Raw genomic sequence first — 27094 nt, 5'->3', positions numbered from 1 at the left:
AAAAAAAAAGAAACGTAGAATAACTTTGAGAATTTGGAGTAGGGAAAGGTCCAGATTATAATGGGAGAACAGACTCGCCTGTCTTCATGGAATTGAGGAAGCATGGCATAAGCAGTAGCTCCATGAATGTCAGCCTGCCTCATTTCCTTCCCTGGCCCAGAACCTACTCAGGGGCAGTCACAGAGAAGGCGGCCCGGCCCTTGTGTTGGCTCCCTGGGGAGGGATGACATGGCCGAGATTCGGACCCAGGGAGGCCCTACAGGTGCCTAAGGCAGAATAAGCTGTCTTGATGGTCTCTTATTTTCTTTGTCTGAATCGCTGCTCTGGTCAGGGGTTCAGACTCACTCTCTGGGGGAATCTCTTAGACAGGAGCCTCAAATACAAGCATGGGTGGCCAGGAGAGACCGTGACAACGTCCTCAGAGTGGGCCCTGGGCATTCCATTGCTGTCCTCAATGTCAGAGTGAGTGTGGGTCACTCTAATGCAGGGTTGGGCAGGTCATTGGTACCTCACATCAACCCTGACTGAACATCAGGGTCATGCCAGGAACTTGTTAAAAATAAATTGGAAGGCCCACGCCTACTCATTCAGTAGGCGTGAGGCAGTACAGGAATCTTCGTCTGACTAGATCCCAAGTGTGGGCAAAATCTGGCTCACCTTTCCAGGGTTCAGCAGATCAGAGCTTCTCAGCTTCCCGGGGTGAGAATCACATGCACGGGGGTGCAGGACGTTGGAAGGGGTACGCACATAGGGTGTGTGGGGACGGGATGGGAAGTGCAGTGTTGGGACAGCAGGAAGGGTGTGAGGGGTCCAGCCAGTAGGCTTGGGCACAAGAGGAGCAGAGGCACCAGTGACGGCCCCACTGTAACCAAACTCTCCCCTTTGGGGCGGTCCCCCTCCCCCTGCCTTGGTGCTGATCCTGTACTGGAATAGCCTGTTAATTGCATGCTTCCTTCACCAGGCTGAGAGCTCCTTGAGGACAAGACCTTGCATTCATTCATTCATACATTCATTCATTCCACAAATAGTTATTAAGACATTCATACACCAGGGACAGGCGCTAACAGGAAGCACGGCTGAGTCAGCCCACCAGAGCTTGTGGTCTGGTAGGGAGGCAGGTGGAAGACCAAGCGGCTCTAATAAGGTGTGTTGAAAGCTGTGATGGAGAAGCAGCAACACATACTAGGGACACCTAGCCCCAGCTTGAGCGATCTGGAAAGGCTGCCTGGAAGAAGGGAAGTCTAAGAGGGTGGTGAATGGAGCAATCACCATTGGAGAAAGAGGTCTGTTTGAGATCCACGTGCAGGAGTTTGTACTTCAGTGCTGGGCAGTGAGTGTAATAGAGAGGAATGGAAGGGTCTCACCCTACACTTGGCTGGAACCCAGCTTGGGACCTGACCCAGGGCAGCTGCAGTGCATGTGTGGTGAACTGGCCGGGCTGACCCTGGTTCCTGGCCCCCTACTCCCCCGATGATTCCCTTCTGTTCCTGGGCTGGGCTGGCTCCCCTTCTGGGAACCAGGCAGTATTTTTCTGGCAGCACCTGGGAATATTAGATGCTTCTCCAAGTTGGTATGGGCCACACTGCCCAGGGGTGGGGAAACTGAGGCTGGGAGAATGGCGTGATGTCCCAGGAGTCTCAGAAGCACTGAGCTCCCCTGAACTGTCAAGGCTGTTAAAAACTGCTCCTGAGAGAATGAAATCTCTCTCCGTCTCTTCCTGGGCGAGTGGCCTAGGCCTAGGTCTGCGTTTGGGCCCTCGGGGCATCCCCGGAACTAGCTCAGGGCCTGGCACTTGGCAGGGCTGCACCAGGTGTGTGAACTGCATGGACGCGTTTACTCAGTCCCTGGACGGTGCGCCTTCCGAGCCCCCAGGTGGGAAGGGCAGGCCCTTTCTCCACCTTCAGAGGTCCCAGGCCCACCGTGGATCTGATCCGGAGTTGGCCTCGTCCTCTGGGGACTTGCAGCACGGTGATAGTGATGGCCGTCCCTTCCGTTTTACTGATCCGTGTTCTGTGCCAGGCACCCATACACTCTTACTCTGTGCATCCCAGAAAACCCTGGTGGTGGTGCGGGGCGGCCCTCGTGGGGGGTGGGTAGTGCACTCAGTAGACATATTCCGAGACTGAGACTTGTGGGGAGGGGGTTCAGCACCCTCAGAATCAGGCTACGCGATGGTTAGGCGACAGGATTGTCAATTCCCCTCAGGGACCTCCGCACCCCCCACCACCACCACCCAAGGGATGTGGCGGGACTCACCCAGCAGGCCCTGGAGGGAGCTGTGCTGTGGCAATAGGATCTGGTCCAGGGGCCTCCCTGCCGGGGACGGGGGGGCTTGGGGGGGGGCCGAGAGCCAAGGAGGGGCACATCCACTCCCCAGTTGCCCCTGGAAACAACACGGTGCCCTTTTTGGCCTTTTATATTGGCACCAGTTACCTCTGGAGTCAGCACAATCACAGTATATTAAGTGAAAAAGGCAGCCTGCAGAAAAGCACTGTGACCTCAATTTCTGTGAAAACTGCACATACTTGTTTCTGGAAAAGCCTGGAAGGAAACGTATCAACCTGGTAATGACAGTTATCACTGGGCGGCGTTCTCTCATAAAACATTTTCCCTTTCGTTTAGCTGTATTTGCTAATTTTTTCTACAGGGACTACGATTACTTGTGTCATTAAAGGGAATAAGGGGGACAGAATCTGCAAGAAGCAAACTCGGGTGTCACCCTGGGGAAGGCCCGGGTTGGGGTTCTGCACTTCCACTGGGAAGATGGGCTAGGGGCGAGGGGAGGGCGGAGGGTCGCGGCAGAACTGCCCCTCCGTGCCTCCTGAGCCAGGAGCTGGCGGCCAAGGTCAGGTCAGTGTCAGGCTGCACGTGGGCGCCTTCGGGCTGGTTGCCCCCACCGCCTGGCCGCCTGCTGCACTCCTCCTTGAGGGCAGGCCAGCTTCCAGTTTCCAGGGTAGGTCAGTGCAGCTCTGTGCTTGGGAGTGGGAACCTGCCTGGTTCCGCAGGGCGGGCAGGTCTCAAGTCTAACTTCCCCTCGGGGCTTCTGTTCCCTAGATCCACTTCCCGGACGTGGAGCGGGTCGAGTGGGCCAACAAGGTAAGGCCAGGGTGGGCCTGGGGGCACTGGCCTCACTCCAGGCTTCGTCCTCCCCTGCAGCCCTGGCTGAGTCACCCGAAGCCTGGACAGGGCGGGCAGCGCGTGGACAAGGCGGTCCTGGTGGGAGCCCTGCCTGGGGAGGAGCAGAGATGGCCCTTAGTCGCTGGGGTGGGGGCCTTCTGCCTGTCGCTTGCTCTTCCCACCCTCCGGGTTCTTCTCATCACCAATGACTTTCTTTTCTAAAAAGAAAATATTTTTTATTGTGAAATTAATGCATGGCTACAGCAGAAAACTTAAAAGTACAGAGAAGCACAAAGCAAAATGCAGGGCCACCAGGCCGAGATCAGCGCATCCTGGGGAGAGGAAGGCAGTGATCCGGGATTTGACAGCAGCTCCTAATCACCGAAGCATCCTGGTGATTAGGGAACCAGGGTTTCGCCTGGTTCCCAGGCCGGATCTGGCGGCACTGGCTGTGCAACCTCGAGCAGGTTGCCTAACGTCTCAGAGCTGGTCCCCTCCTTTGTGCGATGGGAATAATGATGGTCCCTGCCTCGTGGGGTTGTTGTGAGTATTAATGAGGTAATTAAAACACCACAATGCCTGGCTCATCGAGGCCTGAGAGGGATAGGGGCGTTAAACCCTGAAACCGCACTTCCTCTGATTAGGGTTTGTAAAGGGGGAGCTGCATCTTTAAACTAAGGCCCAAGTCCCAGAGATGGAAGAGGCCTTTGCCCCAAACAGAACATATGGGCTGCTCTCCCTCCCCACCAACTCCCTCTCCCCACTCCTTACCCCTCTCTGCTCACCGTCTTCTGCCACCAGGTTCCATCTCTCCACCACCTTCCCTCTCCCCAGCTCCTACACTTGGTTCCCAGCACCGTGAGTCATCCTGCTGCAGAACTCAGCTACAGGCAGCCTTTCCCGACTGCTAGAAAAAGAATTAAATCCACAGGAAACAATTTAATTTCTCTTCCGTGGCTTTCTTTTTCTTTTCTTTTCTTCTTAAACCTCTGGCACGTGCTCCTTTTTTTACACCACTGTGTTGTTCAGGTAGCTTATGTTTCAGCACAGAACTAAAGGGCCTTAGTGGGTGACTAAAGCTTAGTGGGTGACTATTTCATGGTGGGCTGTGGTTATCCGATGTCTGATGGACAGATGGACGGATAGGTGGGTAGACGGGATAGGGGGTCAGGCAGGCAGATGGGTGCTGCAGCATAAGGGCCACCCCTGGGCAGCCATGGTTCTGGGGCAGGGGACACAGACCTGACCACCAAAGGCCCCTTCCTGTCCTCCCAGGTCATCTCCCAGATCTGGCCCTACCTAAGCATGATCATGGAAAACAAGTTCCGGGAGAAACTCGAGCCCAAGATCCGGGAGAAGAACGTGCACCTGAGGACCTTCACCTTCTCCAAGCTCTACTTCGGACAGAAGGTCAGTGCTGTCTCGGGCAGGGCAGCCGGACCTACAGTGCAGGCTTTTCTCCAGCCCCTGCCAGGGGTCACTCACAGGGGGCCCATTCCCCACCTGCACTTCCCAGCCTCTCGGCTTCAGGCTAAACCCCTCAGCCCCTAGTCCCATCACCACCATCTCTACAGGTTCCGGGGAAGCCTGGCTCAGAGAAAAGGTAAAGGAGAGGTGGGAAATAATTCCATCCTTCTTAAGCAAAATTTGGAGAACATGCCATGTGGTGGTGGAAGCCAGCCTGACACAGAGACGTACGAGTCACACTTCCTGGCCTCGGCATCAGCTGGGGAGAACTCCACGGTGGAGTGGGACAGTCAGTGCCTCAAAGCAGTGACTAATTCTCTACCAATTGGCTGATGCTGGCTATCCGTGTTATAAGCCCAGGCTAGTTCTGTGAAGATACTTGGTGACCCAGGATAAAAGCGTGTGTATTGAACACACCTAATGTCATGTCCCTATTCTAGGCTGTATTTCCTATTCCAGCCTCTTGCCCCACTCTTTCTGCCCCTCAGTGCCCCACTGATGTAAAAGTGTTATTTTGATCATCAGAAAATGCATACCCCAGGCAGAGCCGCTGTGAGCTCCATCACCCCGTAAATCAGAGGCACTGGTATCTGGTCAGCTCCAGAAGAAGCAGATGCAGAGCGCAGGCCAGCCTGATGAGAGCTGTCGGCCAGCTCCAGGGTGTGTGCCCCGCTGGCCTCCCGAGTGGGGGCGGATTGGGCTTACCTGAGCCCTGGAGGTTCTGGCTGAAGCCACTCAGGCTCTGCCAGGACTCGCTTGTCCCAGCACCTGCTGGCTCATTTGTTCTTTCCCTGTTTCACTCACGTATGGCTTCCCAAGCACGGCCGTGTGCAAGGCACTGTAGACAGAGATGGTGTGGCTGTGCCCCTGCCTTCAGGAGGGTCCCTGTCCTGTCGTGGAGACAGACGTATAAGCTGGTGGGTGACGGACACTCACATGGCAGTGCATGCACGATGTGGAGGAACCCGTGGCTTCAGCAGTGGCAGGGCGTGGCAGTGTGGTAGTCAGGGAGGACTTCTGGGAGGGGTGATGTCTGAGTTGCCATTTGAAGAACTCAGCAGGCGAAGAGGCAGGAAGCTTGCGGACCGCTGTGTTCATAGCAGAGCCTGCCCGGCCAGGCTGCTTGTTGGGTGGTGATGCCTGTGGGACAGTGGGCCCTTGCTGGTGGCGGAAGCAGGCAGGCCTAGTGATGTCAGAAAGACCGCAGTGAGCGGTCCTGAAGCGAGATCTTAGTTCCCTGCCCAGGAATTGGACCTGGGGAGCCTGGATGAAAACCGGGAATCCTAACCGCTAGACCACCGGGGGCTATAGGCTAGAAGCAAAGTGGCCCTGACGCTTGCCCGCATTTGAAAGCAACGTTTCAAGGAGGCAAAAACTGTAAAAACAGGTACAAAGTTTATTATCAGAGACACAGCATAACATGTGAGAGAACACACAGAGAAATTGTTTAAGGCAGAATCAAGGCAGAAATACACACCCAGAGAGAAAGGCGGTGGGCATCCTCCCTAATGAGGAGGAGGGCCATAGAGGCCGTTAAATCGTCGTATGTAGGGCAGTTCTTCCGGGTCTTCGTTTACATTTGGCCAATGGTCTCATTTCTTTTCCCACATCTGACTGGTCCTAGGACCCTCCCCAAGATGCGTGCGCAACTTTTTGCTAAGATGGATCCCACCGCAGAGGACTGTGGTTGCATGTCCACACTTATTATAGGGGGGCGCCCCCTCCCTTTTAGACCCCCAAGGAGCCTTCCTGCGCATGTGAAGACAGAGAAGTTTTCCGTGACCTCAGGACTGGTCATCTTATCTCATTACTTCAGCAGAGCTCAGCTCTTGCCACCAACTTTGTCCTTGGAGTGTCTGGGGAAAAACAAAGCTTCAAATTGACTCCGCTTGACAAACACCAGCTGTCCAGTCAGGGACCCATCCATCTCCCATCTCACTAGGAGTGGCTGATCCTGAGAGATGATTTTCACCCTGTCACGAAAACCTGGCGGGGGGGGGGGCGGGGGGGGGGGGGACCTGCAAGTTGACCAGATGCCCCAGCCCCGCAGGAAAAATAGCCGGCTCCTGGCCCTGGCATTCAAAGCCCTTCGTGTCCTGGCTCCTCCCACCCCTCTTAGCTCTCCCATCCCTCTCCTCTCCACTGCGGGGGAAGGCGGGGCATCACAGAGGCCTTCCTCACCTGACCTTCCTGGGCTTGGCCAGGCTCAGTGTGCTCGCTACACCCACTCCCTTCACGCCCATGAGTGTTTCCTGCTTCCTCTGATTCCCACGTCCATGCCCAACTCTGCTCACTGCTGTGATGACCTTGGGCCAGTGACTTAACCTCTCTGAGCTCCAGTTTCCTCATCTGTAAAAAGAAAGGAATCACTTCTAAGGGTGCTTGTGAAGCATGACTAACAGGCCTGGCGTCAGGGCCACTCTGCGCGGGTGGGTGAGCAGTGCTCCACGTGGGGCACCTGACCAGCCTGATGCCCCACGCTCACTGTGAGCCCTGAGCCAGGGCCGCCCTGCCTGGCACAGAGGAAATGCTCACAGTGGTAATCCCTCCTCTCTGTGGCGGGGCCTCCAGGTAGCCAGCCTTCTCCAGGGCTGGTCTCTCTGCAGATGGGGGTCTTGGGGCTGACTGAGCTTCCACAGGTGCTGCAAACCAGCCCCCAGCCCAGGAGCAGAATTCAGGCTGGGGCAGGTCGGTGACAGGCCCCTTCCTCCTCCCGAGGCTTCTGCTGGTTTTTCTGGGTCTTCTACATCAAGCCAGGTGCTGTGTGGCCTAAAGCTTCTACAATTCTGGGGGCCCTCTTAAAGGAAAAGAATTTTTTTATATCTTTATTGGAGTATAATTGCTTTACAATGGTGTGTTAGTTTCTGCTTTATAACAAAGTGAATCAGTTATACATATACATATGTTCCCATATCTCTTCCCTCTTGCGTCTCCCTCCCTCCCACCCACCCTATCCCAACCCTCTAGGCGATCACAAAGCACCGAGCTGATCTCCCTGTGCTATACGGCTGCTTCCCACTAGCTAGCTATTTTACGTTTGGTAGTGTATATATGTCCATGCCACTCTCTCACTTTGTCACAGCTTACCCTTCCCCCTCCCCATATCCTCAAGTCCATGCTGTATTAGGTCTGTGTCTTTATTCCTGTCTTACCCCTAGGTTCTTCATGACATTTTTTTTTCTTAAATTCCATATATATGTGTTAGCATACGGTATTTGCCTTTCTCTTTCTGACTTACTTCACTCTGTATGACAGACTCTAGGTCCATCCACCTCATTACAAATAGCTCAATTTCGTTTCTTTTTATGGCTGAGTAATATTCCATTGTATATATGTGCCACATCTTTATCCATTCATCCGATGATGGACACTTAGGTTGTTTCCATCTCCTGGCTATTGTAAATAGAGCTGCAATGAACATTTTGGTACATGACCCTTTTTGAATTATGGTTTTCTCAGGGTATATGCCCAGTAGTGGGATTGCTGCGTCATATGGTAGTTCTATTTTTAGTTTTTTAAGGAACCTCCATACTGTTCTCCATAGTGGCTGTATCAATTTACATTCCTACCAACAGTGCAAGAGGGCTCCCTTTTCTCCACACCCTCTCCAGCATTTATTGTTTCTAGATTTTTTGATGATGGCCATGCTGACTGGTGTGAGATGATATCTCATTGTAGTTTTGATTTGCATTTCTCTAATGATTAATGATGTTGAGCATTCTTTCATGTGTTTGTTGGCAATCTGTATACCTTATTTGGAGAAATGTCTATTTAGGTCTTCTGCGCATTTTTGGATTGGGTTGTTTGTTTTTTTGTTATTGACCTGCATGAGCTGCTTATAAATTTTGGAGATTAATCCTTTGTCAGTTGCTTCATTTGCAAATATTTTCTCCCATTCTGAAGGTTGGCTTTTGGTCTTGTTTATGGTTTCCTTTGCTGTGCAAAAGCTTTGAAGTTTCATTAGGTCCCATTTGTTTATTTTTGTTTTTATTTCCCTTTCTCTAGGAGGTGGGTCAGAAAGGACCTTGCTGTGATTTATGTCATAGAGTGTTCTGCCTATGTTTTCCTCTAAGAGTTTGATAGTTTCTGGCCTTACATTTAGGTCTTTAATCCATTTTGATCTTATTTTTGTGTATAGTGTTAGGGAGTGATCTAATCTCATACTTTTGCATGTACCTGTCCAGTTTTCCCAGCACCACTTATTGAAAAGGCTGTCCTTTCTCCACTGTACATTCCTGCCTCCTTTGTCAAAGATAAGGTGACCATATGTACGTGGATTTATCTCTGGGCTTTCTATCCTGTTCCATTGATCTATATTTCTGTTTTTGTGCCAGTACCATACTGTCTTGATTATTGTAGCTTTCTAGTATAATCTGAAGTCAGGGAGCCTGATTCCTCCAGCTGTGTCTTTCGTTCTCAAGATTGCTTTGGCTATTCGGGGTCTTTTGTGTTTCCATACAAATTGTGAAATTTTTTGTTCTAGTTCTGTGAAAAATGCCAGTGGTAGTTTGATAGGGATTGTATTGAATCTGTAGATTGCTTTGGGTAGTAGAGTCATTTTCACAATGTTGATTCTTCCAATCCAAGAACACGGTATATCTCTCCATCTATTTGTATCACCTTTAATTTCTTTCATCAGTGTCTTATAGTCTTCTGCATACCGGTCTTTTGTCTCCTTAGATAGGTTTATTCCTAGATATTTTATTCTTTTTGTTGCAGTGGTAAATGGGAGTGTTTTCTTGATTTCACTTTCAGATTTTTCATCATCAGTGTATAGGAATGCCAGAGATTTCTGTGCATTAATTTTGTATCCTGCTACTTTACCAAATTCATTGATTAGCTCTAGTAGTTTTCTGGTAGCATCTTTAGGATTCTCTATGTATAGTATCATGTCATCTGCAGTGACAGCTTTACTTCTTCTTTTCCGATTTGTATTCCTTTTATTTCCTTTTCTTCTCTGACTGCTGTGGCTAAAACTTCCAAAACTATGTTGAATAAGAGTGGTGAGAGTGGGCAACCTTTTCTTGTTCCTGATCTTAGTGGAAATGCTTTGTTTTTCACCATTGAGGACGATGTTGGCTGTGGGTTTGTCATATATGGCCTTTATAATGTTGATGAAAGTTCCCTCTATGCCTACTTCTTGGAGGGTTTTTATCATAAATGGGTGTTGAATTTTGTCGAAAGCTTTCTCTGCATTTATTGAGATGACCATATGGTTTTTCTCCTTCGGTTTGTTAATATGGTGTATCACTTTGATTGATTTGCGTATATTGAAGAATCCTTGCATTCCTGGAATAAACCCCACTTGATCATGGTGTATGATCCTTTTAATGTGCTGTTGGATTCTGTTTGCTAGTATTTTGTTGAGGATTTTTGCATCTATGTTCATCAGTGATATTGGCCTATAGTTTTCTTTCTTTGTGACATCCTTGTCTGGTTTTGGTATCAGGGTGATGTTGGTCTTGTAGAATGAGTTTGGGAGTGCTCCTCCCTCTGCTATATTTTGGAAGAGTTTGAGAAAGATAGGTGTTAGCTCTTCTCTAAATTTTTGAAAGAATTCGCCTGTGAAACCATCTGGTCCTGGGCTTTTGTTTGTTGGAAGATTTTTTTTTTTTTAAACAGTTACTTTTTTTTTTTAATTTATTTTTGGCTGTGTTGGGTCTTCGTTTCTGTGCGAGGGCTTTCTCTAGTTGTGGCAAGCAGGGGCCACTCTTCATTGTGGTGCGTGGGCCTCTCACTATCGCGGCCTCTCTTGCTGCAGAGCACAGGCTCCAGACGCACAGGCTCAGTAGTTGTGACTCACGGGCTTAGTTGCTCTGTGGCATGTGGGATCTTCCCAGACCAGGGCTCAAACCGGTGTCCCCTGCATTAGCAGGCAGATTCTCAACCACTGCGCCACCAGAGAAGCCCTGTTGGAAGATTTTTAATCATAGTTTCAATTTCAGTGCTTGTGATTGGTCTGTTCATATTTTCTATTCTTGATTCAGTCTTGGCAGGTTGTTCATTTCTATGAATTTGTCCATTTCTTCCAGGTTGTCCATTTTATTGGCATAGAGTTGCTTGTAGTAATCTCTCATGATCTTTTGTATTTCTGCAGTGTCAGTTGTTACTTCTCCTTTTTCATTTCTAATTCTATTGATTTGAGCCTTCTCCCTTTATTTCTTGATGAGTCTGGCTAATGGTTTATCAATTTTGTTTATCTTCTCAAAGAACCAGCGTTTAGTTTTATTGATATTTGCTATCATTTCCTTCATTTCTTTTTCATTTATTTCTGATCTGATCTTTATGATTTCCTTCCTTCTGGTAACTTTGGGGTTTTTTTGTTCTTCTTTCTCTAATTGCTTTAGGTGCAAGGTTAAGTTGTTTATTCGAGATGTTTCCTGTTTCTTAAGGTAGGATTGTATTGCTATAAACTTCCCTCTTAGAACTGCTTTTGCTGCATCCCATAGGTTTTGGGTCATCGTGTCTCCATTGTCATTTGTTTCTAGGTATTTTTTAATTTCCTCTTTGATTTCTTCAGTGATCACTTCGTTATTAAGTAGTGTATTGTTTAGCCTCCATGTGTTTGTATTTTTTACAGATTTCTTCCTGTAATTGATACCTAGCCTCATAGCATTGTGGTCGGAACAGATACTTGATACGATTTCAATATTCTTAAATTTACCAAGGCTTGATTTATGACCCAAGATATGATCTATCCTGGAGAATGTTCCATGAGCACTTGAGAAGAATGTGTATTCTGTTGTTTTTGGATGGAATGTCCTATAAATATCAATTAAGTCCATCTTGTTTAATGTATCATTTAAAGCTTGTGTTTCCTTATTTATTTTCATTTTGGATGATCTGTCCATGGGTGAAAGTGGGGTGTTAAAGTCCCCTACTATGAATGTGTTACTGTCGATTTCCCCTTTTATGGCTGTTAGCACTTGCCTTATGTATTGAGATACTCCTATGTTGGGTGCATAGATATTTACAATTGTTATATCTTCTTCTTGGATGGATCCCTTGATCATTATGTAGTGTCCTTCTTTGTCTCTTCTAATAGTCTTTATTTTAAAGTCATTTTGTCTGATATGAGAATTGCTACTCCAGCTTTCTTTTGGTTTCCATTTGCATGGAATATCTTTTTCCATCCCCTCACTTTCAGCCTGTATGTGTCCCTAGGTCTGAAGTGGGTCTCTTGTAGACAGCATATATATGGGTCTTGTTTTTGTATCCATTCAGCCAGTCTGTGTCTTTTGGTGGAAGCATTTAATCCATTTACATTTAAGGTAATTATCGATATGTATGTTCCTATTCCCATTTTCTTAATTGTTTTTGGTTTGTTATTATAGGTCTTTTCCTTCTCTTGTGTTTCTTGCCTAGAGAAGATCCTTTAGCATTTGTTGTAAAGGTGGTTTGGTGGTGCTGAACTCTCTCAGCTTTTGCTTGTCTGTAAAGGTTTTAATTTCTCCGTCAAATCTGAATGAGATCCTTGCTGGGTAGAGTAATCTTGGTTGTAGTTTTTTCTCCTTCATCACTTTAAATATGTCCTGCCTGTCCCTTCTGGCTTGCAGAGTTTCTGCTGAAAGATCAGCTGTTAACCTTATGGGGATTCCCTTGTGTGTTATTTGTTGTTTTTCCCTTGCTGCTTTTAATATGTTTTCTTTGTATTTAATTTTTGACAGTTTGATTATTACGTGTCTTGGCGTGTTTCTCCTTGGATTTATCCTGTATGGGATTCTCTGTGCTTCCTGGACTTGATTAACTACTTCCTTTCCCATATTAGGGAAGTTTTCAACTATAATCTCTTCAAATATTTTCTCAGTCCCTTTCTTTTTCTCTTCTTCTTCTGGAACCCCTATAATTCGAATGTTGGTGCATTTACTGTTGTCCCAGAGGTCTCTGAGACTGTCCTCAGTTCTTTTCATTCTTTTTTCTTTATTCTGCTCTGCAGTAGTTATTTCCACTATTTTATCTTCCAGGTCACTTATCCGTTCTTCTGCCTCTGTTATTCTGCTATTGATCCCTTCTAGAGTATTTTTAATTTCATTTATTGTGTTGTTCATCATTTCTTGTTTCATCTTTAGTTCTTCTAGGTCCTTGTTAAATGTTTCTTGCATTTTCTCTATTCTGTTTCCAAGATTTTGGATCATCTTTACTATCATTATTCTGAATTCTTTTTCAGGTAGACTGCCTATTTCCTCTTCATTTGTTAGGTCTGGTGGGTTTTTATCTTGCTCCTTCATCTGCTGTGTATTTTTCTGTCTTCTCATTTTGCTTATCTTACTGTGTTTGGGGTCTCCTTTTTGCAGGCTGCAATTTCATAGTTCCCATTGTTTTCGGTGTCTGTCCCCAGTGGCTAAAGTTGGTTCAATGGGTTGTGTAGTCTTCCTGGTGGAGGGGACTAGTGCCTGTGTTCTGGTGGATGAGGTTGGATCTTGTCTTTCTGGTGGGCAGGTCCCCGTCTGATGGTGTGTTTTGGGGTGTCTGTGGACTTATTATGATTTTAAGCAGCCTCTCTGCTAATGGGTGGGGTTGTGTTCCTGTCTTGCTAGTTGTTTGGCATAGGGTGTCCAGCACTGTAGCTTGCTGGTCGTTGAGCGAAGCTGGGTGTTGGTGTTGAGATGGAGGTCTCTGGGAGATTTTCGCCATTTGATATTACGTGGAGCTGGGAGGTCTCTTGTGGACCAGTGTCCTGAAGTTGGTTCTTCCACCTCAGAGGCATAGCACTGACTCCTGGCTGCAGCACCAAGAGCCTTTCATCCACACAGCTCGGGGAGGAGGCGGCCAGGGCAAAGAAAAAGAATTTTAAACTTAAAGTGTAAAACCAGGACAAAAATGAATGTTGAATAAACATGAGAACGTATGAGAAAATAAATCACAACAAGTTGTACTTTTACAAAAGCTGACATATCACACATATCACAAACTCTGGGGAAAGTTACATAATCATTTAAATGAACTGTTCAAGATATCCCTGTAATACTTTTGTTCCTGCATTTTTGGCTCCATACTCTTTGATAACCTTTGCATGTGACAGTGCATTTGTAAGCATCACTTTCCATGGAGAGAATAGAAGGATAATAGAATCTTTCCTCTAGTGTGGTCGATTGAATTTTTTTCTCCAACATTTTATTATGAAAAATTTTTGTTTGTTTGGAGAGGGAGGTATCAGGGTGCCAAGGATGGGCAGGGACTGCAGGGTGGATTTCTGCTTTCATGCCTCATCCCGGGAGTGCAGTGGTCATGCTGGTTGTTGTGGACAAAGCCCAGCTCGGGGCAGGGAGCCAGCAGTACCCCACCCCCTGCCCCCTGCCTGCAAGACCCCTGCTGACCCAGTCCTCTGGCATCTCTTCCAGTGCCCCAGGATCAACGGCATCAAGGTGCACACTAACAAGTGCAACCGGAGACAGGTGGTCCTGGACCTGCAGATCTGGTGAGCCCCCGTGCCCCTGGGGCCAGGTGTGGAGGGCGGGGGAACACTGTGGGAACAGCCAGGTTGAAGATGGAGTCGCAGGGAAACACTCATTTGGGGTGTGAAAGCCCCTCACAGCACATATGCCCCTTCATCCCCCTGGGCTGGAGCACAAGGTCCCTGCTGGGACGGGGAGGAGTGGCAAGAGAATGGATGGTCCCAGGGGAGCCACTACTGTCTGAGCCCTCAGCCCAGGCCTGGCTTCTCCCATAGACCAGGCACCAGGCGTGTTTTGGGTACCAAGTCCTGGGTAACAGAGCTTTCTTGGAGGCCAGGTCACCTGGAGGGTCAGACCAGCTGTCTCAGAGAGGATGTAGCAAGAGAAAGCAAGTGTGACGAGAAAATGTGGGGACTTGTGGTGCAACCCAGGGAGCTCCGAGCACAGGCTGTGAAAGGCCAGCAGGAGAACTGGGCTCTGTGGTACCTCAGAAAAACTAAAGGATGCAAAGACACACAAGTGACTTGTTCAGTGTGTCGGGCAGGGGCATCCCTTTTGAATGAGATTTGTAATAGGCTTGAGTTAGAGACAATGGAGATTCAATCCAGGAAGTCTTCCTGGAAGTGGTGGGATTTGAATTGTGCTTAAAGGACCAAGGATAAACTCCTGAGGTTCCAGAAGGTTGCCATTCACTTCCAGTGCCCCTGTATTTCCTGTCCTTAGCCCAGAGGCTGGCGCTGAGAACACGTTGGGAAGACAGGAGGCAATTCCAGAACACCCATCACTGTATGGGGGCTGGTCTCAAGTGTGTTGAGATGGTAACGGCAATTGGGCCCTCCCGGCCCCAAGGCTCTGCCACAAGATCCTGTGTGAATAGTTGGGGCACGTCAAGGTCATCTAGCCCATGCATCCAGCTTTCCAGTCATCTCAGGGAGCCCCTGGGGTCCCCCTGCCCTTCCAGGGGACACTCAGCATTTCTGTGACGTCTGGCTCCCCTGCCTGTGCCATGCAGATATTTGATGGCCACCCTGTCCCTCTGCATCTCCTTCAGTCTTTTGATGGGGTCTCTGCTCTCTACTTTCAAGGGCACCCATTCTGGGCTTCCTGTGCCCATCACATGGCAGGCGTTGCCAGCTGAACTCAGGCTTCTGAGAACTTGTTACGGTGCCCACCTCACCACCCCCAGCAGCAGCCTGCATGAATGGTGGATGGAGGCTGCGGGGCTGCTCTGTGTCCCTGGGGAAGAGGCCTGGGTAGAGATGGGGCAGAGGCATAGCAGTGTGTGCACCCAGACCCCCTCCTTCGCATCTGCGGGGTGTCGTGGGGCGAAGTGGTGCCCAGAGGTCTCTGCCCTCGTGGGCAGAGGGGGGCATGCACGTGGGACCCCTGGGTACGGGGACCCCGGGGGCTGGCAGTGTCTGCGCAGAGCTGAGAATAGCCGAGGCTGTCAGGGAGTCCACATCCAGGTGATGCAGGGCTCGGGCTTGGCCATCTGGGCTTGGGCTGGGCTGCACTGGGCAAGTCTCCCAACCTCTCCTGAGTCGTGGACCTGCCCCTCCTCTCTACCTTCCTTCTCCCTCCCCACTTTCAGCTACATCGGGGACTGTGAGATCAGCGTGGAGCTGCAGAAGTTACAGGCTGGTGTGAACGGGATCCAGGTGGGTGGAGCCCGGCGTGACTGCCTCCAGGGGAAGCGGGCTTATGCTGGAGGAGGCTACAGCGGGGGTGTTGACACCAAGCACAGAGGCTAGTACCAATCAAGGGACTCCAGGTCTGAGTTGATAGGGCCAGGAAGTGGTGGCTGGGTTTCACCACCCCGCCGCTCAGGACAGCCCCACACCTGCCTCTGTTCATCAAACCCCCCTGCCAGAGAGGCTTCGACTGCCCTGGGAAGTGAGAGGCTCTCTTTATTAAACGGTGCAGAGCCGATGCTGAGAAACTGAGGTGGAAGGAGGAGATAGAGCTATTTTATGGTAGGAGTAGAGGAGCTGAGCTGGAGCTGGAAAGCACTCCTGGGTCCCGGCCATGGTCAAGGCTGCAGCCCCCAGGCAGCAAGGCAGTGGGGGGAAGTGGGGGCCAGCTTGTGGCCCTTGGAAACCGGCAAGGGGGTGGAAGCTGCACGCTGGCTTCTTTTCCCCGGGTGTGGTCCCTGCTGTGATGGCAGGTGGCCCTGACATCTGGGGATGGCTTGGGCATGAAGGAGCAGAGCAGGTGCAGGAGGAAGAGCGGCTGAGGTCCCTCCCGGCCCTCTGTGCCATCCAGCTGCAGGGCACGCTGAGGGTCATCCTGGAGCCCCTCCTGGTGGACAAGCCCTTCGTGGGAGCTGTGACCATGTTCTTCCTTCAAAAGCCGGTGAGTCCCCAGGACGAGGCGGGCTTGCCACTCCCTGTGGGCCGGCGCTCGCCCACTGGGCCCAGGTACTGGGTTTGAGCCCAAGAACGCTGCCGAAGCCCACCTGGACCCCCCATCTCATGTGCTCCCTAAGGCGGCCTGAGGGGCTCGACTCTGCTCTCCCTGAGCCCAGGAAACAGCCTGGAGAAGTGGCTGAGGTCAGCGAGGAGGCTGTAACTCAGAGCCCTCGGATGCCAGGCTGGCCTGTGGCCGTGCCCTCGGGCCGCTCCTGTGGTCCCGGCAGAAGCAGCCCTCCTGACAGCCCTGGTCCTGAGCAGGACTGGGAGGTGCCCTCACCCCCCTTGCCCCCCGCAGAGGGCACCCCCCCCCAGTCGGCTGAATTCTCCATGGGGGCGGGGGTGGGGGCGGGGGCAGGGCCCTTGGCAGAGGGTTCTCAGCCTGGGCTTCTGGTTCCTTCCAGCCTAACGGCCTCCCTCTGCCCCTGCAGCACCTGCAGATCAACTGGACAGGCCTGACCAACCTGCTGGATGCGCCAGGAATCAGGTAAGTGCCTGTGCGAACCGCCAGGCAGGCCCGAGGTGGGGCCCTTCGGGCCGTGCAGCCAGTGATGGGAACCACACCGTGGCTGTGCCCTCCCTCTCCCTCTCTGCACGAGGAGAGGGGTGGGCAGCTGCCCCCTCCAGGGGGATAGCATTGGTGTGTTTGGAGTGACATCATCAGGTGAGATGTCCTAGAGGAGGCCCCGTGGGCTAATGAGGGGCGAGTGCAGGCTCTGGAACCAGGCCAGCCAGACCAGCCTCCTGGCCCCCCCTCAGCCACTGCGTGCCTTTGGACAAGTGACTTCACCTCTCTGGGCTCTTCCTCAGTAAATAGGGAGCCTGGTTCCTCTGTCTTGAGGCCCCTGGGAGAACAGTCAGGTACGTGCGGTGCTGGCACAGTGGGTGTGGATACACACGAGTGTCCTCCTCGTCCACATCCACTCCCTCCCCGACCCAAGTGTGTGTGAGAAGCCCAAGTGGCTCCCGCCCAGACACAGACACTGGCATGGGAGGGGGCAGCTCTCACAGCAGAGGCCAGTGAGGAGGAGCTGGTCTGGGCAACCCACCTTCCTGGGGCCGGTGTGGTGCTGCGCTCAGAGCCTCAGGCCCGTGAGAGGAGCAGAGAAGGGCTCCAGCCCCGTGTGGACACACCTCCCAGGAGGAAGGGACAGTGGACCATCCAGGGTAGCCCCTGGCTGGCTCGCCAGGCCCAGCAGCTGTCCCCACCTGCAGGGAGGACCACTCACTCCCTCACTGGGGACATTCCCACTGATCTTCACCCCCTGGGCGCAGAGAATCCAGTCATGCATTCTTTCACTTAGAAGATATTTCCTGAGCACCTACTGCGTGCCGGCCCACTGCCCCTGTCTCCCTCTACTGGCGAGATAGAGTCAGGCAATAAAGAAGGAGGATTTCAAGGTGATGTCAGAGAGTAGAAGGGCTACAACAGTGAACACGTACCTGGCATTTACTGGGCACTAAGCACTGCCCTCAGCACTTCACAGGTATTAACTCATCCTCATAACAGCCCCAGGAAGTAGGCACAATCATCCCCACTTTAGAGGTGAGGAGACTAAGGTCTGGCGAGATCAGCAACTTTCCAAGGTCACGCAGCTTGTGGGTGACAGAGCCAAGATTCTAACCCAGGATCCATGTCCTCGTTCTTGGCTACCATGCTGTGATGCCTCAGAGAACAAAGCAGGATTGGGGTGGGGGGGCTCAGGGGCGGTCAAAATGTACACCCTACATCCTCCCCCTGACCCCCCATCCAGGCAGGCTGGGGTCAGGGCTGCTCTGTCCCAGGATGGGCCCACCTGGCCCCAAGCTCTGCTCCTGGTTCCAGCTCCAGGGATGGGCGGACAGGCAGGCGGCCTGGGGGAGGTGGTGCCACCCTCCACAGCTCTGCGTGCCCGCTGTCCCCAGTGAGGTGTCAGACAGCATGCTGGAGGACCTCATCGCTGCCCACCTGGTGCTGCCCAACCGTGTGACTGTGCCCGTGAAGAAGGGGCTGGACCTGACCAACCTGCGCTTCCCTCTGCCCTGCGTGAGTACCCGCACGGGCCGCAGAGCACTGGGCCCAGAGCTGAGGGACAGACGGGCCAGGGAGATGCGCCCTCAGATGGCGATGCTCACTTCCGCCCTATGAGGGCCTGGCATCCTATTTTATGGAGCAAAGACTGAGTCTTAGGAAGGTTGAATGACTTGCCCAAAGTCACCCATCTTGGGAGGGAAAAAGCCCAGGGAGCATTCCTTCCTGGATCCTGGTCCCCCCATGCGGCCTGTGTTGGGGACTGTGGGCGGTCACACTCGCTCCCGGGAAACTCCAGGAGCCTCCCATTCTCCCTTCAGGGACAGGAGGCTCCCATTCCATCCTTTGGTGGCAGGAAGAACGCTTACGTCTTCTGGGAAGGAGCCAGGACGTGGGGCTTCCTTGCGTGCTCAGCCCCACTGCCCCCGCCCGTCCTGGGAGCTCAGAAGGCCCCTGAGGAGGGGGCCAGCCCTCAGCGCTGTCCTCAGGAGGACAGCCACATGGCCTCCCTGCAGAAGGTGCCCTGGCCATGGGGCTGGGAGTCAGGGCCTCAGGAGAGGGGAAAGTGCCTATTTTTACCATCAGAGCCAGGTGTGAGGCATCAGGCCACACAGGGGTGACGCATGGCCCTTACCCCACACTGCGCGTTTAGCAGTCTCAGTACGGCACCGTCACCTACATCATAGCTACTGCAGACATTCTGTCCGTAGGGCATATCCCACTAGAGATGTACTGTCAAGTGGCTACAATTTAAACTCACTTGGAATAGTTCCTCTCTGTGTGTCTGTGACAACTGGCCATGAATATTTACATTGATTTCCTTCCATTTTCTGTTTCTAGAGTTTAATTTTTACCTTAACTTTCTTTTACAATCATGTAAAATATTTGCACACGTCTAAGGGCCAGTGTGAAAAACAAATTGTACTTTAAGGAGTCTAGCTTCTACCACCTAGTCCCTCCTCCTCCAGTATTTTTCATGGTTTGTTTTCTAATATGAGCACATACACGTATGATGGCTGTGGGTACATATCTGATTACACGCATAGTCCCCCTTTCTTGGATGGACGGCAGCAGGCCACAGCTCTCCTCACCTTGCTGTTATCATGCATGTGTCGTGAGGGTCACCCCATGACAGTGTGGTACGTGGTACTCCACCACGTGAATGTACCGCATCTATTCAACCAGTTCTCTACTGATGGATGGCTGAGCTGTGTCTGGTCTTCCGTTATTTCCAATTATGCTGTCATGAAGAGCCTTGTCCATATCTTTTCATGTTTGCCAGTATGTCTTTAGGATAGATTTCTAGACGTGGGATTGCTGGGTCAAAGGGCAAATGCATATGTATTTACTGATATTTAAAAGAAATAGTTCTAGGCCAGAGGCCTAGTGGCCCCCTGAACTGTGTTTTTCCTGGTTCTTGTGCTCTGTTCTGACTTGAGACATAGCCTAGGGTGTGGGGAGTGGGGTGACTCAGTGCTGGGGCCTTTACGAGGCCAGGGACCAACTGCCGCAGCAGGCAGAGGCCACAGGGGTGTGTACACCTGGGTAGTGGGAAGAAATGACACCGGGCCTCAGTCTACGTGTAAGCTAGAGAGGGGCTGGAATGCAGGAGGAAAGCCGCTCGGGTGGCGTGGCAGTTGGCACAGGACGAGGACGTGGCCGCGGTGGAATGGGCCCTTCACGGGGCAGGCTGGAGGCACGGAGAGGCGGGAGGGCCGGGAATGTGGCCGGGCATCGTGGTGCAGTGGACAGAGCCCTGGGCCTTGCCGTCCCTTGCTGCGTGGCCCTGGCCAAGAGGCTGTCGTCTCTGGCTTCTGTCTCCCTGTCCAGACATGAGGAGGGTAAGGTGGGGCTGGGGTGATAGCTGATGGCTTGGGCTCTGATGTCGGGGGCTCTGAGGGCCCTAGAAACAGCTGTGAGGCCCGGGCTGGGGCATTTTCCAGGGAGTGATCAGAGCCCACTTGCTGGAGGGAGAAAAGCTGGCCCAGAAGGACCACTTCCTAGGACTCCGAGGCAAGTCAGACCCCTACGCCAAGGTGAGCATCGGCCTGCAGCATTTCCGGAGCAGGACCATCTATAAGAACCTGAACCCCACCTGGAACGAGGTGTTTGAGGTGAGAGTCTCCTTAGCGGCTCCCAGCTGCTCTCCATTCCCTCCAGGGCTCCACTCTGGGTGGTTCTGTCCCAAGCAAGGGAGGGCCCTACCTTCACGGTCCTCACACACCCACGGGCAACACTGGGCCACAGGCATGGCCCTCGGGAACAGGCTTGCAGAGATGGGCTGCTCTGGCCCCTGATGGAGGGCCAGCCTATTGACAGATTCCTACGTCCCTTCCCAACCAGAGCCGACTTTGTTGGAAGTTTTCAGATCAAATCAAAGAACATCAGGGGCAGTTCTGCCCCAGTCCTCTCAGCCTTCCCTCCCAGAGCCAGACACCGGGAGCCTGAAGTTCTGCCTTAAGTTCAGCCACAATCCTTATCGTGTGAAGGGCAGGCCCACAGCCTGTTTGAGTGTTGCAGTTTGGAAGCGGCAAGCCCCGGGCAGAAAACACAGCAGCCAGCATCCCGAGCACCCACCCTGCCCACAGGCTTGCACAAGCTGCCTTTAATCCTCCGCACCCCGCAGGAGAGGGCATCACTCCCCTCTTACAGGTGGGGTTCTCCAGGCACTGAGAAGGGCAGGACCTGCCCGGAGCTCCGAGCTGGCAGGTGGCAGAGCTGGAACTTGGCTCCCCGGGGGTCGTGCTTGAGGTCTGCTTCATCAGCTGTGTGGCCTGCAGGTCAAGTCACCTCTCTTTCCTTCCAGTTCATAGTGCATGAAGTCCCTGGGCAGGACCTGGTGGTGGACCTGTACGATGAGGACCCTGACAAGGATGACTTCTTGGGCAGGTGAGGAGGAAGGCCATGCTGGGCCTGGGGGCGCAGGGCTCTAGGCCTTGAGGCACAGGTACCCCTGCTTCCACCGCCCTCGCTGCACTCTGACGTGGTGACTGTACCAGGCAACCAGTCCCATGGTTCCGCACCGCTGCCACAAACCTCCCCCCAGATGCCTCCCGAGTGCCCAGCCCTGAGCGCCAGCCCTCTGGGGGTACATGGAGGGCCCCGACGTTTGTGTACCGTGGGCTCTGCTTTCTGTGCTCCTCATAATGCACCCAGAGTCCCCGTTTGGAGCAGTGGGCAGGGCCAAGGCTGGCACGGATGGCCAGGCCCCCGGTACCCAGGAACCATCTGCTCACTCTGAGCTGGCACTTGGCTCCCGTGGGGTCGTGCTTGAGGTTTGCTGCATCAGCCGTTGTGGCCTGCAGGTCAAGTCACCTCTCTCTCCTTCCAGTTCAGAGGAACACAGAGCCTCAGGGCTGAGAGAGGATTGAAATGACCGGCGTGGGGCTGGCTATCAAAACTCTAAATTTACATGTGTCTTGGTCCAGCCACCCCAATTCCAGGAATCTCCTATAAAAGCATTATACCTGAAATGTTTATCTGTGGTGACAAACCAAAAAAGCTGGAAACGTGATTGTCCAGAGTCAGAGGACATTGCCTGAATGTTTCAACAAATTTGTCACTGCCAAACTACAGAATATCCCGCAGCTTTTAAAAATGATGAGTAGGATCTATGTATGTTGACCTCGAGGATATTCATTTCTATCTAGGGAAGTAGGGGAAGCAGTTGGGAGTGACCTGAGCAGTTGATACATCTTTCCAGGGAGGATGGACATGTACGTGTGTTCGCATGTGCTCGTGTGGACGCTACACCGCGGCTCATCTCAGAGGCTGGGGTTAGGAGGCAGCGGAAAAGAGAATTTTACCCAAATCTTCTTACTCCTAAAATTTTTAGCTTGTTTCTGTGAACAGGTGATTTAAAAAAATAGAAACAAAACAAAATGGGAGGGGAACAATCTGACCACCCGAGAAATAGCTCACCACCACGTTACTTATCATTTTTAATTTCTCATCTTAATGAAAGCAGTTGTGAGAAAGGAGTTGTGATTTTTGTAATGTTGCAGATTAGAAGTGTGTCTTGTGGTTCGTGGTTTAGGTAACTGATTTCAAGTGTGTTTTGAGCTCAAGCACATTTCTAACAGTTACATGGAATTAATTTCCCCTCTGGCTCTCAGGACGCTCCAGTTGGGCTTGGGTCGGGCGAGGCGGAAGGCACGCCATGAATGTGTACCGCCTCTCACACACATGCCAACTATACGTAGCCCCTGGAGGGCATCTGGGCCAGTTTTGGAAAGGGAGGGGCATTTCTGGTTATTACAGTGACTGCGGGAGGTGGTGCCACTGGCATTTAGAGGACACACGACAGAGAGGCTAAATTCCTGCAATGCATGGGCAGTTCTGCATAGTGACGACTCATCCCAGCCCAAATACCAATAGCACCCTCATTGAGCGATCCAGGGCCAGTGTGTCCAGCAGTGTCTGCTTGTTCCCCTCTGGGATCAGAGCCGCCTGCCTGCCCGGGCAGCATGCCCAGTGGGAGCAGCCCCGATGGTCAGACAGTCCTTCCTTTGCTTGAGCTCAAAGTGGTCTCCCATTCATTCTTGGGATGAATAAGGTCCTCCGTCTTGAGAGTCCCACTCGGACATTTCAAAATTGATTTCAGAGTGGGCCTCCATGCCCGCTGCTTGTTGCTGCCTCTGGGCTGAGCTGACTTTCCGCTCCCTGTGTATTCCAGCCTGCAGATCTGCCTCGGGGACGTCATGACCAACAGAGTGGTGGATGAGGTAGAGTTGGTGCCTGCAAACCCCTCCTTGTGGACAGCATCATTTCCATCCCAAAGTGTAGTACTTCTGTCCTTCCATAACCACCTCTCCTAGTCTAGAGCCTACCCTGTCTGGGCTGGTTCACCTCTTCCCTGAAGCCCCTATTAGGGCCCTACTGGGTCCCAGAACTGAGCTGCCTGGAGTGAGTCAGTAGCGTCCCACTGGCCCTTTCCCCAAGCTCTCCTCCCCCTCCCCCTCCCCCTGCAGTGGTTTGTCCTGAAAGACACAACGAGCGGGCAGCTGCACCTGAGGCTGGAGTGGCTCTCACTGATCACAGACCCGGAAGCTGTGATAGGGGTGAGTGCGGGCTGTCGTGCTCCCTGGCAGAAGGGGGGAGGGGGGAACTTGTGGCAGGTCTGGTCCATGTGAGAGCTGTGCGGGGAGGCAGGGAGGGAGCTAGAGAGCTGAAGCCACAGATCTTGCCCACAGAGTCCTCCAGCCAGCCCCACCTTCTGGGGAGCATGTCCCTCAGCCCTCATCTCCACAAAGGGCGGATGGGATCCTTAAAAGCTCTGTTAGTGCCCATCAGCCCAGTTCATAGGGAAGGCCACTGGTTCTGACTTGAGTCTGTCGTGCTGCAGTTGTATTTTCAGCCTCAGCAAAGAGCTAGGTTGTGAGGGAAGGGAAGGCCAGTCTGGAGGGCAAGGGCTGGCTCTTCAGGCACGAAGAGGCTTCTCCTAAACCAGTCTGTGTCTCCTGATGCTGGCGCCACCTAGTGAGGGTTTGTGTCTGCTTGTAGGACCATGGTAGTTTTTCCACTGCCATTCTCGTGGTCTTCTTGGAGAGCGCCTGCAACCTGCCGGTGAGTGGTGACACAGCCAGAGTGTCACACACACCCTGCCTTGTGCCCATCACTTTCAAATGTCCACGTGTTGCTCATTCACCCTGTTCTTCTCGTGCTGCAGAGAAACCCCTTTGACTACCTAAATGGTGAATATCAAGCCAAAAAGCTCTCCAAATGTGCCAGGGTAAGTGTGGGTGTGAAAGCAAGTCACACAGCTCCTTTTCCCCAGAGTAACCACAGCCCCGCGTCTGCTGGGCGGTGCCATGCACACACAGCCCAGGGCCAATGAGCGCCACCGTTCACTGAGCCTGCAGTGAGCCAGGCACCGGGCTTGGCACCTCATCCCCACATCTGCTATGCCTGAGTCCCATGGTGGCCGTGCATCCATTTTATTGCCGTTTTAAAAATAGGACCCGGAAAGCTAAGTGCTTGTGCCACACAGCTAAGGGGGAGCCAGAACTCAACTGCACCCTGTCTCCACAGCTCTAGGGAACAAGGGCCTGTGCCCAGCCAGGCCTCCCATCTTTAACTTGGAAGCTTCCCCTGGGGTCAACCCCGTCTAGGTGCTGGCACAGTGATGGCAGCCCGGGGCTCCTGGGAGCACCAGGGGAGCCTTCTCTCAAAGGGAAGTGGTTGGGTGGCCTCAGGTCCCACTGATGCTCCTGAGGGTTGAGAGGCAGGGTCTCAAGTTGGCACTGGGGGTGCCACCTCCATTTTGTGGATTTGTCCCCTCACAGAATAAAGTCAACAGAGATCCTTCTTCCTATGTCAAGCTATCTGTAGGCAAGAAGACACACCTGAGCAAGGTAAGACAGCTTGGCGTGCAGCCGAGGACTAAGGAAATGGGCGGGTACCCCAACACTTCCGGGAGAGAAGCAAAAGGGAATTCGCTTACACTGAATGCCTAGTAGGTGCTGGCACACGATAGGCACTTTATATTACTCTGTCTTCAAAATAACCTCACAAGATAGTTTCACAGTTCAAGAATCTGGAGGCCAGAGATCAGTGACTCGCCTAAAGGCTAGAAAGCAGAAGAACTAGCGTTCAAGCTTAGGCATGGCTCTACGCCTATGTCCTTTCCCCCACCCCCAGCAGCAAAAGTCCCCCTGGAAGTGAGCTCTAATGCTGGTAGGATTTCAGCCCCTGTGAGATTTCCTGGCAAACTCTCCTTGCCTTTGAGTCTGACTGCCCTGCCCTAGTGCCTCCCACGAGCCGTAGCTTGTGCCATACCTGGGCGGACACAGAGAAGGCTCCCAATGGCACCAGGGGGCCAGAATGAGAGCAGAGGGTGCTGGTATCCTGCTCTGCCCAACTTGACCCTTCAGTGATCTCTCCCTCTCCTGTCCCCAGACCTGTCGCCACAGCAAGGACCCTGTGTGGAGCCAGGTGTTCTCCTTCTTTGTGCGCAACGTGGCCACTGAACAGCTGCATCTGAAGGTTTGCTTAAAGTTGGGCTCTTGGAACACAGCTAAGAGGCGTCTAAGCTAGGAGGGGTAGGGGGCTTGAGCAGGCTCCCCCGGCAGTAAAGTCAGGAGAGGATACTAAGGGCCCACATCTTCGTGAGCCTGGTGACCAAGGTCATTGGGTAGGAGGTTGTGGAAGGACAAACCCTCAAGTCCCTTGGTGCTCCCTGCCAGTCTCTCCAGTTATTACCTAGCACCCAGCGTGGCCTGGGTTGGAATCTACTCAGGACACTAATGATGATGTACTTCTTTAAAAAGAGATCTGTGGGCGAGAGATCTTATTTACACCTGAGCAAACCAGAGGCTCAAACGATGACTTGTCCAAGATCTCATGACCAACAAGTAGTAGAACTGGGGTCTTTGGGGACCCTCAGACCTGTCTGGAAGTCCCATCATAGAGCAGCACAGCTCATCAGTCCCTAAAGCCCTGATGGTCCCAGGCATTTGACAGACTTGCCTCATACAGATCATGGTTGCCTCTACCCTGAGTCACTCTCTTGCCCTGACTGAAGGCAGGGACCAGGCATGGTCCCATTTCCAGTTTTCAGGAAAGGACCAGAGGCCAAAAGAAACACAGAACATCCTTACTGAAGTGAACTCAGTCTTGGCGGGAGCCCAGAGAGCAGTCTGGTGAGGGTGGGACTTCGTTATCCTCTTGTTTTGTGACTGGCCCACTGCCCAGGTGCTTGATGATGACCGAGAATGTGCTCTAGGAGTGCTGGAGTTCCCCCTGTGCCAGATTCTCCCCTATGCAGACCTTACCCTCGAGCAGCGCTTCCAACTGGACCACTCAGGCCTGGACAGCCTTATCTCCATGAGGCTGGTGCTTCGGGTAAACCTCTCCCCCGTTCCCCCAGGGGAGGCAGGGGGTGGTCTGCCCAGCACTCAGTATCTGCACTGTGTGGGGAAGAAGCTAGGAGATGGATTCCTATTTTTTATCAATTTCAAGAATACTGTCAGCCATTTTCTCTTCAACTATTGCCTCTCCTAATCTTTTAATCCCTCCTTCTACAATTCCTTCTATTATGTTGGACCTTCTCATCATCTCCATGGCTTAACCTGATCTCACCTTCATATTTTCCATCTCTTTATCTCTTGGTGCTACATTCTAATTTCCTCAGACCTGTCTTCCAGACCACTAATTCTTTCTTTGGCTATGCCTAATCTGCTGTTTAACCTGTTCACAGTTTTTGTTTCAAAGGCTATTCTTCATCTTTCACTTTATCTTTTCCAAATCTACAATGTCTTTTCTTTGTTGTGTTTTATTATCTTCTCATGAGTCTATCCCATCTTTAATCATTTGAAAATACTTAAAATGTATGTTAAGTCTATTATCTGAAGATCTTGGTAGATAAATTTTGATGTCTGTTGTGTCTGCTGATGCTGTTTCATGGTGACTCATTTCTACATTTGGTAACTTGGGTTGCAGACATAGGTTCAGTGTTGCCTTTGTGACCTGGATTGAGGTTGTTCACTTCCAAGGAAGTTCTGCTTTGGCTGCAACCAAGCACCTCAGGAACATTACACACCTGAGTCCACTTTTATGTTAATTTTCAAACTTTGGGTTTCAAAACCCCACGGTAGTATAAATATGAACCCAAAATTTATAGGAGACAGGCTATAAGGTGCCATATTCTCATGAAAGACTTTATTTCCCCCAACCAGAGTACAGGCTGAGATAGATAT

At 51.8% G+C, this 27094-nt stretch overlaps 1 protein-coding gene across 8 annotated transcripts in view; it reads left to right on the top strand.

Annotated features, from left to right (window-relative positions):
• Positions 1-27094, top strand: part of ESYT3 (extended synaptotagmin 3) — a 52914-nt gene that overhangs the window by 13038 nt on the left and 12782 nt on the right. For 3 of the 8 annotated variants that reach the window (XM_022582591.3, XM_089911093.1, XM_022582590.3), the window contains exons 2-17: positions 3055-3096; positions 4393-4527; positions 13926-14002; positions 15571-15637; positions 16242-16331; positions 16819-16874; positions 18293-18413; positions 20342-20512; positions 21205-21287; positions 23074-23122; positions 23369-23458; positions 23901-23963; positions 24067-24129; positions 24683-24751; positions 25296-25382; positions 26091-26240. In XM_022582591.3, coding sequence (XP_022438299.1) covers positions 3055-3096; positions 4393-4527; positions 13926-14002; positions 15571-15637; positions 16242-16331; positions 16819-16874; positions 18293-18413; positions 20342-20512; positions 21205-21287; positions 23074-23122; positions 23369-23458; positions 23901-23963; positions 24067-24129; positions 24683-24751; positions 25296-25382; positions 26091-26240 — 1413 coding nt within the window. Of the gene's footprint in view, positions 1-3054; positions 3097-3381; positions 3661-4392; positions 4528-13925; positions 14003-15570; positions 15638-16241; positions 16332-16818; positions 16875-18292; positions 18414-20341; positions 20513-21204; positions 21288-23073; positions 23123-23368; positions 23459-23900; positions 23964-24066; positions 24130-24682; positions 24752-25295; positions 25383-26090; positions 26241-27094 lie in introns of those variants that run through there. The other 5 variants (XM_089911096.1, XM_089911092.1, XM_089911094.1 and 2 more) reach the window with 5 other exon arrangements.

The sequence above is a fragment of the Delphinapterus leucas genome, chromosome 4, assembly GCF_059928025.1.
Source record: "Delphinapterus leucas isolate spDelLeu-1000000601 "Yukka" chromosome 4, BTC_Dleu_Yukka2, whole genome shotgun sequence".
Taxonomy (NCBI): domain Eukaryota; kingdom Metazoa; phylum Chordata; class Mammalia; order Artiodactyla; family Monodontidae; genus Delphinapterus; species Delphinapterus leucas.
Note: the sequence above shows the minus strand (reverse complement) of the source record. Positions and strands in the feature narration are given on the sequence as shown.